Here is a 16565-nt window from a genome sequence, read left to right on the forward strand (position 1 = left end):
TTTATTGTTCACCAACATAACTTTAATCCAGTTTTCTCTAACTTTTACTCAGTTTTCTCTAACTTTTATACTATTACAAAAAGTTAATAGATAAATATTTTATAGTGTTAAATGATTAATTTTATACATTATTAGTGATTTTGAATAAATATTTTTTATTAAAATAAAAAATTTATTACTAAAAAGTAGATAACTTTTACATATATAATGGTAACTTTTAAGCATTTTATGTCAACTTTAACTTCGGTGTACAATATTTATCGTACACCTCATGTAAATAAGAATTTGTGTTAAAAAAAAGGATGGGAGAATAGAAAATCACGTGCTTGTGTGCCTCGTGGATCTCGAGTCGCATAGTTGCTATAAAAGGTGTTCCAACCGTTCCTAACAAATTAAACCAGCAAATTCAAGAAGAAAAAAAATGTAGCAATAAAAAATGTGTGACGACAAAAAATCATCTGTTTTGAGCATAGCATTTTATCCGTGGTTTGCTCTTGGTCACCTTACTTCATTTCTCCGATTAGCCAACAAACTTGCACAAAATGGTCACAATGTGTCCTATTTTATCCCAACTAATACATTACCTAGATTACTTCCTCACAACCATTACCCTGGCCACCTTACTTTCATCCCCGTCACCGTCCCACCCGTTGACGGCCTCCCTCTCAGAGCCGAGACCACCAACGATGTCCCCTCCTCGGCTATACACCTTCTTATGACTGCCATGGATTTGACCCGTGACACTATCGAGGCCCATTTGGTTAGTATCAAACCCGATGTTGTTTTCTACGACTTTGCTTATTGGATTCCCGATCTAGCCCGAAAACACGGGTTCAAGTCAGTACTCTACATTACATCCTATATAGCAAGATGTGCTTATTTTGCCCCCGATTTGAAGTCGGGTCATCAGTCCACTGGGGCCGAAATTATTGCGCCACCACCGGGTTTTCCGTCTCAGCATTTCCGGATGCAAGCACACGAGGCTGAGACTGTGGCAGACGTAGGTAAAGAGCAAGATGGATTACAAGGTATAACTATTTCTGAAAGGATGCGCATTGCTTTTGGAAAATGCGACGCAATTGGAGTAAAGAGTTGTAAGGAGATGGAAAAGGTGTATATTGACTACTGTGAGAAGATATTTGGTAAGTCTGTACTACTAGCAGGTCCTATGGTCCCTAAAACCCCATCTTCCAAACTTGATGAATATTTTGATGGTTGGCTTACGGGTTTTGGTGCTGCTACTGTGATTTATTGTGCATTTGGGAGTGAATGTGTTCTCGAAATTAACCAATTTCAACAACTTCTTCTTGGACTAGAGCTCACAGGTACGTCTTCTGATTATATACCGTTCCAGATTAATTGTTATATTAATAATATTAAGATTTTCCTACATTTTTTTTTTGGTAGCATGCATAATAGGTTATATAAGTTAAATATTTTAGTTTCCAATTTAAATCATGACACATAAACGTTTCATGTCATCAATGTGACACGATTTAAAGGTCGCATCTTACAACCTTTATCATTTTCGCTAAAAATATAATCTAAAATAAAAACGTTGCAACTAAAAGAGAATGGAGGAAGTATAAGTTCAAGTTGTCAGAGCTCACAGTTTCCATGTATGTACACAATTTCACTTGAATAATGGGTTGTATATATATATCAATTATCATTATTTTTGCAGGAAGGCCATTTTTGGTGGCCATGAAGCCGCCTAAGAAGTATGAAACAATAGAGTCGGCCTTACCAGAAGGGTTTGAGAAGAGAACAAAAGGAAGGGGAATCGTACATGAGGGTTGGGTGCAGCAACAACTGATATTGCAACATCCATCAGTAGGATGTTTCATAACTCATTGTGGAGTTGGGTCTCTTTCGGAAGCTATGGTCAGCAAATGTCAAGTAGTGTTGATGCCTCAAGCTGTAGACCAATTCATCAATGCGAGGATGATGAGTTTAGAGTTGAAGATTGGGGTTGAGGTTGAGAAGAGAGAAGATGATGGTTTGTTCACAAAGGAGGCTGTGCATAAGGCGGTCTCTTTGGTGATGGAGGAAGAAAGTGAAGTCGCAAAAGAGATGAGGGTAAGTCATGATAAATGGAGAGAATTCTTATTACAGGAAGGTCTTGAGGATTCTTATATCAGTAGCTTCATTCAGAGTCTACGACAGTTAACGATTGGATGAACACGTACAGTCAACATGTAGTACGTGTACTTGTTCAAGCCTTTAATTATATAGGAATTCCATCCAGAATTTTGAATAGCTGCTTGGATGAAGCCATTATAATTGCTCGGCCCTCCTAATCATTTCTACGCATCAATTCATAAACTTAACTACTGTTGTAGAAATGTCTTTTTATCTATCTCATGCCTAGAAGCGCGCTAGTGCTCATCGAGCAAGCTGAGGTCGAGCTTGGTTTGTTCCACTTTTGTTTGAAGTTCGAACTTGATCAAGCTGTAGAGCTTTGTCGTAAATTGTCAGGTTTATCTTGGGATCTTTTACCAAACTGACTACATTTTACAATTTTATTTATCAAAATGGCTACTTTTGAATTCTATTTTCCAAAAGGTCGCAAGTTGCGACAACATTTAGTTGTCACACTTTTACGTGTCGCAGTTTAATTGGTATATATAGGCGCTACGTAGGCTATGTGATGATAAAGGTCGCAAGTTGCGACAACATTTAGTTGTCACAATTTTACGTGTCGCAGTTTAATTGGTACATATAGGCGCTACGTAGACTATGTGTCATCAGAATATTTTTACTATCAATTCAATATTTTTACTATGAAAATATGTAAATAAGGTAGGCGATATAAATAAGGAAACAAATTAGAATATTAAGATTTTTCTACCTTTTTTGAAAGATGTATAATATATTATATAAGTTAAATATTTTAGTTTCCAATTTAAATCATGACACATAAGCATGCCATGTCATCATTGTGACACGGCTTAAAGGTCGCATGTTGCGACCTTTATCATTTTCGCTATTTATTTACCAAAATGACTATTTTGACTTTGAGGCAAAAAAAAAAAATCAATAAACCAATTTGATTTGGTTTTTTTTTTATATATATATATATATATATATATATATATATATATATATATATATATATATATATATATGGTGAACCGGAAAATAGGAATGCAAAGTAATTAGTGGCAAACTATTTTTCTAATCCTACGGGATGTCAAGAGTCTGACAAATATAATACTCTTCAATTCTAACTAACTCATTATTTTTCCTTTCCTATTTATTCTAACCGATTTGAAGACAAAAATCTCTAATTCATGTTAGTGTTGTTGGTTGATTTGACGAGTGTAGATTTGTTTTACACTTACAAAAGATACTGGGGTATTAAGTTTGCTAAGCATAACCATTAAAACCATTGAACTTAAATTTAAGAACACCATAACCTTAAATTTAGGTACTCCCTACCTAATCAGTGACCAAAAATGAAATAAACAAGGCAATGAATCCAAAGAAAGGTAGAAAATGAGATACTAACATGCATTCACATAATAGACGTTAACTCTCAATCAAAATATATAATTCTCAAATTTCTCAACCCAAAGAAATTTCTGATTTCTTATTAAAATTGAAACCAATTTTTCATAACATTGAACAAAATTGAATATAATATGCATGGAAAATAAGCTTTAAATGTTTAAAGAGAGAATAAATTACATGCTTATCAATTTTCCTCTTTGAATATTCAATTGAAAAATATTAGGGTTTATGAATACGATAGTCAATTGTGGAAATTGGCCAGACTCAGTGACGTTGATCAAATTAGGTATAAGAAAAATAAAAAGAATCCAAAACATATATTTAAAAACGGGAGTCCCTAAAAGAAATCAAATCTTTTCACTATTTTAAAAAAATAACTCAAACTAGACCAGTTCACTATTAAAAAAATCCAAACTCGTACACTATTAAAAAAAAATCAAACCCGTAGTTATATCCCTTGTCTCTTAATTAAGACATTCATATTATAATATAGACGTATTGAAAAGTGTGATTTTGATTATAACCCGATATTGTTTATAATTTGTATCTGAATTGACCTGATCAAACATGAACCCGACTCGATATTAACCCGACCTGATATGATATGAACCTGCTACAACCCGGCTAAACCGGTTTACAACCCGATGTGCTCCAAGCTGAACCGACCTGACCTAACCCGACTATAATCTGACCCGATCTGACCGACCCGGTTATAACCCGATCCAATATGAATCTGACTCGACACAACCCGACCAAACCCGTTTACAAATCGACCCGATTATACCCCGACCCATATGAACACGAGCCGATATTAACACGGACGGACATGAACCCGACCCGATATAAACCCGTGCCAACCAACCTGAACCCTAACCGATCCGTTAATTTTTCAACTCGATTTGATCCGACCCGGTCGCCAAATGAAGTTTCAACCCTAACCGATGAACCCGACCAGAACCCAATCTGTTTGTCCGAATTGACACCCCTACCAGCAAGATCTTGTTATTTAAGACATGTCTTTAGCCTTTTGGGTTTTAACCACCATAACTCGTTTAGTAATTTATAATTATAACCATTTGAGTATGACAATGCACAACAGAATAGCACATTAGCACCCAATGCAACTAAACCACTTACTTTTCAGGTAAGTTTTTGGAAAATTATTGCAGGAATTACAAACAAATTATATTTTAAGTAGGAATTGCATGCATCAAGTAGGTTTTTTATCTAACAAATTAAAGCAACTTAGTCCTCGTGTGCCTCGAGCGCAAGATTTAATCATGTTGAATCACCTGAAAGGAATTGTGAGCAAAATTGCATTCGTCTTATATGTCATATCAAATGGATCATCGGATCGGTTTCGGATCGATCAAATCGGGTGTAAAGATTTGGATGGGAAAACGTAGTTTTTCGATGACCCGATTTAGGAGTTGCACAATAAACTTGGTATTACAGAATATTGAGTACTTCATATTTATTGGCCTTTGTTTATCAAGTTGGGCAAAATAGCTTGATGGTTGAGTGTAATTGTGAAGTTACTGTTTATAAGGGAACTAATAGTACGAAATCATAACCATAACCATAACAACTGGTCGGGACTAGACTTGGTTATTGCCTTATTGGGCGCGTTGAGTTGGTGGGTTAAAAGTGGTTCGGATAAAGAATGGTCTAGCAGTTTAATTAGGCTGGTCAAAGCGATTAATGAAATGGTCATTTTTAGCAAATTAATAATGGCTGCGTCAATAGCATGCCGTCGACGACGATAGTGGGCTTGTCACTTGATGAGCAAGGGAAAAAAAAAATGAGCCGAGTACAATTTAAAACAAAGCAATACACATTGTTTGTATATCAAAACTATTTAGTTTTCAAATTTACCGTGTTATAAGTTTGACCATATGTTAAATCTGTCTAATAAAAACTATGTCCAACAAGAATCATATCCAATAAAAAAAATATTAACTTGACTGTGACCCATATCCATTGTGATACCCGGTTCAATAACCCATCTAGCCGAGACCAATTTGTAATCTAAACCCGTCGATTCCTTACCGGTTCTGCGTACCCAAGCAAATGAAACGTGGTGGGACAACTGTCATTTCTCAAGAATATAATAAGAAGAGAATAGTCACGCTGTCCACTTTTGTGCTCGAGGCACACGAGGACTGAGATAACCACTATTTTGATAAAAAGGCCAATTTAACAAACAATGTTGTAGTTTCAAACACTAAACTCAGATTTCCTAAATTCAATATCGTCTAAAAACAATGAGCGTTTTATTTGCATTTGGTAGTGTTCTGTTATGCATAGTGATACTGAAATGGTTATGGAAATTACTAAATGGGTTATGGTTAAATCCCAAAAGGCTAGAGAAATGTCTAAAGCAACAAGGGCTTGTTGGTAATTCCTACAAATTTTTGATCGGAGATATGAAAGAAAGCTCTACTTTGCGTGCTCAAGCTTTGAACAAACCCATTCCTTTTACTCATGATTACTACCAACGTATTCAGCCTTTCACCCATCAGATTCTCAACAATTCTTGTAAGTTTATTTTTATTCCTTCATCTCTTTATATTTTGATTAAGCGATTATCTATGACCCTTAGGATTATCATGATGTATACTCCGTACGTTGTGTGTGTTTATGTTTGATTTACTGTACTCAGTATTAGTATTGCTACTTTATGTTTGAGTAGTTACGCACTTACGGGGGACTAGAGACTTAGGCTCTGATAGATTAATCCAAATTGGGGCAAAGTAGGCTATAACCGGGAACGAATTCTCTTATCAACAATACCACCGCAATGTTAGCATTTGAAACTCTATTTATTAAGGTGGAACCACTCTCTCGTTGGATGGTTCATTCGCAATGTTACACTTAGACTCCAGTTCCGGTACGTAGTAAGTAGTACTGGTAGGGGAGTAGCGAGTATGTCAATAAAACGATAAAATAGGGAAAAAATGAAGTACTATTCCTGTTAAAAAGTACTCCATTCTATTTTGTCTTTTTTCTATGTACTTGGTATATTTTAATTTTCACATCAGCAAATAAACAATGTACAGGTGCAGGTGCAGGTAAAAATATCTACACATGGTTGGGACCAGTGCCAACAATACTAATTACACAGCCTGAGTTAATAAAGGATGCTTTCAATAGGATGAACAATTTCCAAAAACCAAGATTGAATCCATATACTCAAATACTTTCAACTGGACTTCCGAACTATGAGGGCCAGAAATGGGCTAAACACAGGAAGCTTCTCAACCCTGCTTTTCAACTTGATAAGCTCAAGGTATTTTATTGTTTGTTTAAGGAGTACGTAATGTTTGTTTAACTTGATAATTCAAGTGTATAACTCTTTGTGACGAATATACTAATACGAGGACCTTACTTATCTCTATGGGTCTATTTTATGGTCAAGTGGAAATAGAAATTGATGATTGTCTCATTGTTCGTGCAGCTTATGATCCCTGCTTTTGAAACCTGCGTTACTGATACACTAAATAAGTGGGAGAAGCTAGTTTCTAAAACAGGTTCTTCAGAGGTTGATGTGTGGCCACATTTCACAACTCTAACGGGAGATGGTATTGCTAGAGCTGCATTTGGAAGTAGCTTTGAGGATGGAAGAAGGATATTCGACCTTCTTAAAGAGCAAAAGGATCTTGTTATTAGTCTTCTCAAATATTCTTATATTCCAGGATTCAAGTAAGTTACATACTACTCATTCCATTTCGAAATACATACTGACTACCTTGTTTGTATGTAGAACTTGACTCAATTAATTAATTACCGTGTGACAAAAAAGTGTGCATCAATTACTATGTTCTTTAAAAATAAAAGTAAATGTAACCAATGTCCTACGTATGAGTTAGATATTTGTAAAAAGTGTACCGCACATTCCGATTTTCCTTGTTTATTGAACGAGTATTCTAACATATATATTATACATATGTGCGTGTTTGCAACAACGTAGAGTTACATGTTGTGGGATGATAATTTATTCATATGTGCGTGTTAATGATTTTGTTACGTACTAAGTCTTTGTTGTTGTTGCTGTTGATGCGTGTTAGATATTTGCCCACAAAAGGTAACAAGATGATGAAAGAAACGGAAAACGAAATCAAACCTTTATTGACGAATTTGATTCACAAAAGGAAGAAGGCAATGGAGGCTGGAGAAGCTCCCAAAGACGACTTGTTGGGAATGCTACTTGAATCCAATGCAAACGAGGCTCGACAAGTTAACGAAAATGAAAGTGGAAGTAGGAAGCGACAATCCGATATAACAATGAGCTTCCATGAGATGATTGACGCGTGCAAGTTGTTCTTCTTGGCTGGCCAAGAGACTACTTCTGTGGCGCTAACATGGGCAATGATTTTGTTGGCGAAGCACCAAGATTACCAAACACGAGCACGAGAAGAAGTACTTGCTACATTTGGAACGAAAACTCCTGACTTTGATGGTGTACATAATCGCCTTAAGATTGTAAGTTCATTCAATAATTTATTATTTATTATTTTAGTTTTGATACTTACTACTTAGCATGTTCCTCACAATAATAATATGTTATGTGATTGTTGTTATTAGGTGACAACTATAGTCCACGAGGTGCTAAGATTGTATCCGCCAATCCCTGCAACATCACGAAGGGCACATGAACGCGAAACAAAACTAGGAGATTTGGTAATACCACAAGGGGTAGGAGTTTCATTTTCCATACTACATGCTCACTTGAACCCTGAAATTTGGGGTGATGATGCCAAAGAATTCAAGCCTGAAAGATTTTCAGAAGGGATTGCAAAGGCAACCAAAGGAAATAACTCTTACTTCCCCTTTGGTTGGGGACCTAGGATTTGCATTGGTCAAGCCTTCGCACTAATCCAGGTTAAAATGGCATTGTCTATGATTTTACAACGTTTCTCTTTCGAGCTTTCACCGTCCTACATCCATGCTCCAACTAGTCTATTAGCCCTTCAACCCCAGCATGGTGCTCATGTTATCTTACATCGACTTTAAGCTTAATTTGTATGCAAATATTTATCTTATTAACACAACAAGCTGTATGTTTTAGAGGATGAAATAAGGTCGCTTGAAAGCATTTTGTTGTCTTTAAATTTCGGTATGCCAAGGACGTTTTGTAGCGGTGGAAGATGTTGGAGAATTGACCATTTGACCATTATAGAAATACAAATTTATTGTGTACTACAAAATTAGAATAAGAAAAACTAGTATGTGCCCGTGCCAATGCACGTTATACCTATAAAAGTTTAATAGTTATGTTAAGTTATTAAGATAATTACAATACGCACAACTTGAAATGTCGTTTTCCTATCAATTTTACACAAAGTTAAAATACCATCAAACGAAAAATGCACAAGGGCGCAATAATCCACCACAAAATGTTTTTTTTATACTTCATGTGCAATATAAATGCAAGTTCCACTTCTCCCCTGCTATACTTTAGTCTTTCTTTTAAATACAATTATAAACATATGATTACTCCTAGTATTAGATAACATGTAACCTAATTCTTTAGTCAAAATATGATTTCCAAATCATACATAATACATTTAGTATATTTAGTTTGTCCTCCTATTAAAGATAAAACTCAAAAACCACCATTATTGATAAAAATAATGTCACAAAATTGATTTTCTTACGATAGCCATCATTTCATTTTGGTTTAAACGATTCTTTTAGATTATATTAACATGTCCATTTAAAATATTCCATTAGGTATTCACTAATTTCAGTTGATATATTTCTGGACATAACCATCATTTGTGTAACAGGATAATTTTTTGAGAAATAAAAGATCTAATACTAAATTTTTAAGTACGTATATTACCAACCATTAAACTCACCAACCCTTATTATATTTGGACCAATAAACAAACCGGTGCATCTGATTATGAAGAGATGTTGCCTATAAATGAAGAATGGTTATGTAGGTGTATAACTTTATTAAAATGACTTGATTTATACTTTAAGAGAATTCTATTCTATTAACTCTTCCTATTATAGTCTCCAACTACTAACATAGATACAACCAAAATGTATCATGTTTTATCGAATAATAAAACGTTCTTGATCAGTAACAACTTATCACTTAAAGTTAATCTTATTGTTATTATCCCGTAACAACTTAAAGTGCAATCAGTAAATTTGCAAATTACTCCGTATTTGATAAGAATGAGTAATTGCAAATGAAAAAGTACTTAGAACACCTCTATGTATGTACTTCATTTGGTAGTGATTTATTTTACTTTATTTCCTAGAAAATAATAAAATAATGCTTGAAATTCACAAAAAATGGAACCCATGCAAATTCCGTGCACGAATGACATGGAACTGGCGCACGGAATTTGCGCCGTGGACATGGAACCCATGCAAATTCCGTGTGCCACTTCCATGTCGTCCATGCAAAGTCTGTGCGCCACTCCCATGTCATTCATGCAAAGTCCGTGCGCGGGTAGTAAATCTAAAATTCAATTTTATTTAATTGTTTTTTTAATTTTTAACGTGAAGCTTATTCGAATTAATATTATAATTTATTAATTTAATTTTTATTTATTTAAGAAAATTATGTTTGTGATTTTAGAAATTATGTTAGGGAAGAGATGGGTGGTGAAAAAGGGGATGGGGTGAAATGAATTTAAAGGGCAAAAATGTAATTTCACACAAATAATTGGGCGATTTTAATGGAATAGGGCGACGAATAAAAATCCCCAAAAGTAAAAATTACATAGTGCTAGGCTGCTAGCTATATGTATACTCCCTCTGTCCCTTAATACTCGCACCGTTTTGACTTTTAGCACTATTCATATAATTCACTTTGACCCTATTTTATTTCTAGTATATGAAAACAAATGATAGTATATAATATATTGTTGGCTTCATCTTGATATATATTTTCAAAATATTAATTTTTTTATAAGTTTCTATAATATGTAGTTAAAGATATTGGTGGTCAAAGTTGTGCATTGGCGGTCAAAGTTGTACATTGGCAAGCGTGTCCAGTCAAAACGGTGCGAGTATTAAGGGACAGAGGGAGTAGTTGACTAGTTGTATACTCCGTAGTCCGTAATTCCGTATACAATAGTGATTAGGTTGATTAGTCGTCGACTCGTCGCACTTAGGGGTGTAAATGAGCCGAGCCGGTCAATAAACTACTCGGGCTCGGGCTCGTTTAAAACTCGTTCATGTTCGTTCATTTACTAAACGAGCCGAGCTTGAACAACTTTTGAAGCTCGCTTAATAAACGAGTTTGAACATGAACATATGTATGCTCGTTCATTTAAGTTCATGAACAACTTGTTCATTTATGTTCATGAACAACTCGTTCATTTATGTTCGTGAACAAGTTCGTCTAGTTATGTTATGTATCATATTTTACCATATATACGTTTTTCAAATATAAATAAAAATCATGTTTTTGACTTTTGGAATCTATAATAGAATAAAAATATTTTGAAATAAAATTTTAATTGCTAAATTATTGCTCTTTGACTCTTTCTAAATTATTAGTTTGTTTATCAAATAAAGTAATGTATACTTTAATATTTATTATTAGATATAATTATAATTTGTTAGATTTTCAAGTGGTTATACTCTAAAGCTCGTTTAAGAAAGCTCGTTTATAAACTCGGCTCGATTAATAAATGAGCCGTTCACGAACAGTTCGCGAACACAAAATATTTTAAACGAACCGAGCTTGAACAAATTTTTAAACTCGGTTAAAAGCTCGGGCTCGGGCTCGAGCTCGCATAAGTTAAATGAACATAAACATGAACAGGGTAAAACTCGGCTCGGCTCGGCTCATTTACACCCCTAGTCGCACCGCCTCAATCAACCGAGCAAGCTATATTTTCCTCCTTTTACAAACTCTACTCAATTTGTTTAGCCGATGTTCAAAAAAAGGAAGAAAAAAATTCCAAACTCTGTACTGAAAGGATACCTGAGATACTCAGTTACTCACCCTGGTTCATCTTCATCAGCTTCTATTTTCTAATTAATGTAATGTGGTGGGTGCATGAGCTGTAATACTCCCTCCGTTCCGGAATACTTGACCCTATTTTCCTTATCGGGCCGTCCCTTAATACTTGACCTGTTTCTAAAAATGGAAATATTCGAACAATATTATATTATTTCTCACTCCACCCCCCATTAACCCACCTACCCCCTACTCCATACAAAAAATAATTAAAAATTCAACTCCTACTCTCCCCCAACCCCACCTCTTAACCCACCTCCCACTAACTACATTAAAATAATACCTCACTATTAGCTACTACCTATTAAATTAAATAAGTCAATTCAAATCTCTTAAACTCTGTGCCGGTCAAACCGGGTCGAGTATTCCGGGACGGAGGGAGTAAATTAATAACAAGAAATATGTCCGATCCCGTCGTCCGCCATTTCAGGTGATTCAACGTGATAAAATGCTGTGCTCGAGGTACACGAGGACGTACTAAGATGCCAATTTCTTGATATAACGTACGTAACGTCCGATTCCGTTTGTCTGCATTAATTTTTGAATAACTCACCTGAAAAAATGAGTGTTTTATTTACATTTGTCGGTGCTCTGTTATGCATAGTGATACTGAAATCAGTGGCGGAACTAGAAATTGAAGTTTGGGGGGCCAAAAGTTAACGTACGATCGAATATATTATCTTTGTCTAAAAAATAATACGAATGATAAATTTTATTGCACATAATATTTCAAAGGTTGAAGTAATATTCCTTCGATTTTCTTAAATTTTATTCAAAGCAGTAGAATATAAATTACGGATATGAATATTTTTACTGATAAGAGAATAGAGATAGAAATTAACAGATTTATAAAATATCATAGAGTTCTACAATATAGAGAAACATAAAAATTGTTCTAAATACTTTAAACATATTATACATTTAAGTATAACATATTTGTGAATTTTAGATAAGAGGTATTGAGTTTATGAACTTTTACCCAATAAATTTAACCAAGATGTACGTATATTTTCCAAAAAAGCTGTAATACGGTTGTATAAGTAAGGTAATAGCACACTATTATATAACCCCTCAAATATTAAAAGTACAAGTGAAAAAGAATAAAAAAAAAAGAAAAGAAAAGGCCGCTAGCAAGCTTCGAACCCAGGAGATTTGGAAAAGTCCCATCACATTCAAACCAGCTACGCTACTTATAACATGTAGCCTAGTACTGCAAATTTTTTATTTATCGAATCATAGGGGGGCCATGGCCCCCGCCAGCCCCCTCTTGGTTCCGCCCCTGACTGAAATGCTTATGGAAATTACTAAATGGGTTGTGGTTAAATCCCAAAAGGTTAGAGAAATGTCTAAAACAACAAGGTCTTATTGGTAATTCCTACAAATTCTTGATTGGAGATATGAAACAAAGCTCTACATTGCGTAATCAAGCTTTACAAAAACCAATTCCTTTCACTCATGATTACTACCATCGTATTCAACCTTTCACCCATCAGATTCTCAACAATTCTTGTAAGTTTTTTTTTTTTTTAATTCTTTCGTCTCTTAAAGATTAATTGTTGTTTTTGTCATTTTAATTAGTTTGTCGTCTCTTAAACATTGTTATTTTTGACAGTTTAATTAGTTTGCCATCTAGCTAAGATTGCTCCATGTTTCTAGTTTGCCAATCAGGGTCAGAGCCAGGATTTTTTTTCGGCGTGTCTGCAGTGGCGTTCCCGGGATTTTTAGAGTGTTGTGTCTGGTGATCTTCCGCAACACACAATATAATACTAAAAAAATGTATCGTCCTAAAATTAATAAATATTCATATAAAAATAGGACAAAATTATTACTATGATTCTCTACGGGTTTCATGCATGGTGAAATAAATTCAAAACTCTAATATACCAGTTGTTTCTAAAGACTGGTCTCTTAGGATTATCCATAGTTATTCATAACTCTAAGGGATCAGTTGTTTCTGAAAGAGACCAGTTGTTTCTAAAGGATGGTCTCTTAGGATTATAACCTAAGAGATCGGTTCTATATAATAAAATGTCTTTTATCTCTCAGCTATTAAGTTTTTTTTACAATTTTTCGTTGGGGGCGGCGGACCCCCTTGCAACTACATGGCTCCGTCACTGTTGGCAATATCTCTTTAACATTTCAACTTAATGTACTTTGAAAGTGTAAAAATTAAACTGGTTGGGTTGACCCATTTAAATATTTAGTTAAACGATTTGAAAATCTTGACCCAACCCTTTATTATTGGGTTGGTGGGTTGGGTCAGCTATATTTTCCTACCGCATGCAACAAAATATTTTCCCCTAGGTTTTAATGAAGTGAAAAAGTTGAGAAATAGTTGCAACCATTTCGAGATAGAAGCAGGGGCGGAGCCAAGGGGGGGCTGGGGTGGGCCATGGCCCCCCCTATGGCTATGAATAATTACTAAATGTTGCAATTATAAACAGAAACAACAAGTAGCTGAGATGGTAAATATAAACTTATAGGACATTTTGATAGCCCATCATAGGTTCAAGCCCAAGTACATGCAAATTTTAGTTGCCTACTATTTCTTTTTGTTTTTACTTTCATATTCTTCTTTCATTTATTGGTTGTTATGTTTTTTTTTTCCAAAAAAATTATTTCAATTCTTACTTTGACAACTTGATTTTTATGGCAAACATTAACAAATTATTTAAAAGGTCAAAAGAGGATTAAAGAGTATACTTTGAGCACACGATATTTTTTTTTTATTCTCAAAGGGATATGATTATATTCTGTATAATATACATCGTAGAAAATTTGGCCCCCCCAATTAAAAATTTCTGGCTCCACCGTTGGATAGAAGGCATACGTAGTTGTGGGGTTGATGTAGTGTGGCCGGAGATGGATTAATGGACAAACAACCAAGAAGGCATAAGGAGAGGATGAAAGGTGGAATGAAATTAAAGTCACGTAGGCAGGCCATCGGCAGTTACGAAATACTTCTTCCTCGCGTGATCAAGCAGGGTGCGTTGGTTTTCACGGCCAGATGTTGTTAGTTTCATCTCTTTATATTCTGATCAAGCGGTGTAAGTGGCTTGTTTAGAAGTTAGAACCCTTGAATGGTCATGTATACGTTTATGCTTGATTTACTTGCTTATTTGTTCAATATTGGTAATTGTTGTTTGACAAATTAGTTTGCAAATCTCTAATTCACAATATTGAACTAATCAACAAATAAACAATTTATAGGTGCCGGTAAAAACATCTACACATGGTTGGGACCAGTGCCAACAATACTAATTACACAACCTGAGTTAATAAAGGATGCTTTCAATAGGATGAACAATTTTCAGAAACCGAGATTGAATCCATATACTCAAGTACTTTCAACTGGACTTCCGAACTATGAGGGCCAGAAATGGGCTAAACACAGAAAGCTTCTCAACCCTGCTTTTCAACTTGACAAGCTCAAGGTATTTTATTACTGAATCGCGGTACGTATCAGTTTAGTAGAAGTGACAATCAAGTCATTTAGATATGTTCTGGTTTGTCCGTTTACGTATACAGGTTAGTTTTGCCAAGTGTATTGACGATTGTATCATTCTTCGTGCAGCTTATGATCCCATCTTTTGAAAGTTGTGTTACTGAGACACTAAATAAGTGGGAGAAGCTAGTTTGTAAAACAGGTTCTTCGGAGGTTGTGGCCATATTTCACAACTCTAACGGGAGATGGTATCGCTAAAGCTGCATTTGGAAGTAGCTTTGAGGATGGAAGAAAGATATTCAACATTCTCACAGTTCAGAAGAATCTTGTTATTAGTCTTCTCAAGTATTCTTATATCCCAGGATATCAGTAAGTACAAAAAAGGTTTTAACCATCAAGAACAGTACGTACATAAAAATATAATGGAATCTGTCGAACATGCATACTAATTTCCGTGCGACAACTTCGAGTTACATTTTGGTTTGATGATAAATTTGTTCACATATGTGCATGTGTTAGATATATGCCAACAAAGGGAAACCGGAAGATGAAAGAAACGGACAACGAAATAAAACTCCTATTGACAAATTTGATTCGTCAAAGGAAAAAGGTAATGGAGGCAGGAGAAGCTCCGAAAGATGACTTGTTGGGGATGCTGCTTGAATCCAACGCAAACGAAGCTGCACAAGTTAATGAAAATGGAAGTGGTAGTACCAAGCGACAACTGTTGTCACATCAAGTTTCCCTGAGATGATTGATGCATGCAAGTTGTTCTTCTTGGCTGGCCAAGAGACCACCTCAGTGGCGCTAACATGGACACTGGTTTTGTTAGCCAAGCACCAAGACTGGCAAACACAAGCACGAGAAGAAGTACTTGCTACGTTTGGAATGAAAACTCCAGACTTTGATGGCATACATAATCGCCTTAAGATTGTAAGTTCATTCATTAGTTTCCACTTCAATCAATTTGATTCATTATTTTGGTTTTGATACATAGTTATTTCCCCCACAAAGTAATTTGGTTTGTGATTATTGTTATTAGGTGACATCGATACTCTATGAGGTGCTAAGGTTGTACCCGCAAGTCCCTGCAACATCACGGAGAGTTCATGATCGCGACACAAAACTAGGAGATTTGGTAATACCACAAGGGGTAGGAGTTTCATTCTCCATAATTCATGCTCACTTGAACCTTGAAATATGGGGAGATAATGCCAAAGAATTCAAGCCTGAAAGGTTTGCAGAAGGGATTGCAAAGGCAACTAAAGGGAATAACTCATACTTCCCCTTTGGTTGGGGTCCTAGGATTTGCATTGGCCAAAACTTTGCACTAGTTGAGGCAAAAATGGCATTGTCTATGATTTTACAACGTTTCTCTTTCGAGCTTTCACCGTCCTACATCCATGTTCCAACTAGTCTTTTAGCCCTTCAACCCCAGCATGGTGCTCATCTCATTTTACATCGACATTAAGCTTAATTTGTATGCAAGTATTTATCTTTATAGAGAATTCGGGTTGTATGCTTTAGAGGATGCAATAAGGTTGCTCGAAGACATTTATTTGGCCTCAAATTTCGGTATCCATCTCAATGACATTTTGCAGTGGTAGAGAATGTTGG

General features: G+C 35.3%; 4 protein-coding genes across 5 annotated transcripts; all 4 read left to right on the top strand.

Moving 5' to 3' along the window:
• Nucleotides 1-384: 384 nt before the first annotated feature.
• Nucleotides 385-2564, top strand: LOC110784983 (cyanidin 3-O-galactoside 2''-O-xylosyltransferase FGGT1). Its single transcript, XM_021989429.2, has 2 exons — nt 385-1325; nt 1685-2564. Exons 1-2 carry the CDS (start codon nt 437-439, stop codon nt 2179-2181), a joined length of 1386 nt encoding a protein of 461 aa, XP_021845121.1. The 5' UTR covers nt 385-436; the 3' UTR covers nt 2182-2564.
• A 3113-nt stretch (nt 2565-5677) lies between these two features.
• LOC110784982 (cytochrome P450 72A552-like) lies at nt 5678-8828 on the top strand. 2 transcript variants are annotated; one of them, XM_021989428.2, is made up of 5 exons: nt 5678-6051; nt 6579-6802; nt 6971-7215; nt 7581-7995; nt 8098-8828. In XM_021989428.2, the coding sequence occupies exons 1-5, from the start codon at nt 5778-5780 to the stop codon at nt 8524-8526; spliced, it is 1587 nt and encodes a 528-aa protein (XP_021845120.1). In that variant the 5' UTR covers nt 5678-5777; the 3' UTR covers nt 8527-8828. The 2 variants fall into 2 exon arrangements, with proteins under 2 accessions (XP_021845120.1, XP_021845119.1); XM_021989427.2 differs by having other exon boundaries at nt 5680-6051; nt 6573-6802.
• Nucleotides 8829-14802: 5974 nt separating this feature from the next.
• LOC130459136 (cytochrome P450 72A552-like) lies at nt 14803-15702 on the top strand. Its single transcript, XM_056832844.1, has 3 exons — nt 14803-14937; nt 15151-15317; nt 15468-15702. Exons 1-3 carry the CDS (start codon nt 14803-14805, stop codon nt 15700-15702), a joined length of 537 nt encoding a protein of 178 aa, XP_056688822.1.
• Nucleotides 15699-16442, top strand: LOC110784907 (cytochrome P450 72A14-like). Its single transcript, XM_056832845.1, has 2 exons — nt 15699-15881; nt 15991-16442. The coding sequence occupies exons 1-2, from the start codon at nt 15699-15701 to the stop codon at nt 16417-16419; spliced, it is 612 nt and encodes a 203-aa protein (XP_056688823.1). The 3' UTR covers nt 16420-16442.
• Nucleotides 16443-16565: the final 123 nt, after the last annotated feature.

Source organism: Spinacia oleracea, chromosome 6, assembly GCF_020520425.1.
Source record: "Spinacia oleracea cultivar Varoflay chromosome 6, BTI_SOV_V1, whole genome shotgun sequence".
Lineage (NCBI taxonomy): Eukaryota > Viridiplantae > Streptophyta > Magnoliopsida > Caryophyllales > Amaranthaceae > Spinacia > Spinacia oleracea.

What these genes read in the sequence shown, in the direction of transcription:
- LOC110784983 (XM_021989429.2), top strand. Translation starts at nt 437, where the DNA reads ATGTGTGACGACAAAAAATCATCTGTTTTGAGCATAGCATTTTATCCG. An exon ending in TCTTGGACTAGAGCTCACAG is followed by an intron (nt 1,326 to 1,684) that starts GTACGTCTTCTG and finishes TTATTTTTGCAG; the next exon opens with GAAGGCCATTTTTGGTGGCC.
- LOC110784982 (XM_021989427.2), top strand. Translation starts at nt 5,778, where the DNA reads ATGAGCGTTTTATTTGCATTTGGTAGTGTTCTGTTATGCATAGTGATA. An exon ending in TCAGATTCTCAACAATTCTT is followed by an intron (nt 6,052 to 6,572) that starts GTAAGTTTATTT and finishes AACAATGTACAG; the next exon opens with GTGCAGGTGCAGGTAAAAAT. An exon ending in TTCAACTTGATAAGCTCAAG is followed by an intron (nt 6,803 to 6,970) that starts GTATTTTATTGT and finishes TTGTTCGTGCAG; the next exon opens with CTTATGATCCCTGCTTTTGA.
- LOC130459136 (XM_056832844.1), top strand. Translation starts at nt 14,803, where the DNA reads ATGAACAATTTTCAGAAACCGAGATTGAATCCATATACTCAAGTACTT. An exon ending in TTCAACTTGACAAGCTCAAG is followed by an intron (nt 14,938 to 15,150) that starts GTATTTTATTAC and finishes TTTGTAAAACAG; the next exon opens with GTTCTTCGGAGGTTGTGGCC. An exon ending in TCTTATATCCCAGGATATCA is followed by an intron (nt 15,318 to 15,467) that starts GTAAGTACAAAA and finishes TGCATGTGTTAG; the next exon opens with ATATATGCCAACAAAGGGAA.
- LOC110784907 (XM_056832845.1), top strand. Translation starts at nt 15,699, where the DNA reads ATGATTGATGCATGCAAGTTGTTCTTCTTGGCTGGCCAAGAGACCACC. An exon ending in TACATAATCGCCTTAAGATT is followed by an intron (nt 15,882 to 15,990) that starts GTAAGTTCATTC and finishes TATTGTTATTAG; the next exon opens with GTGACATCGATACTCTATGA.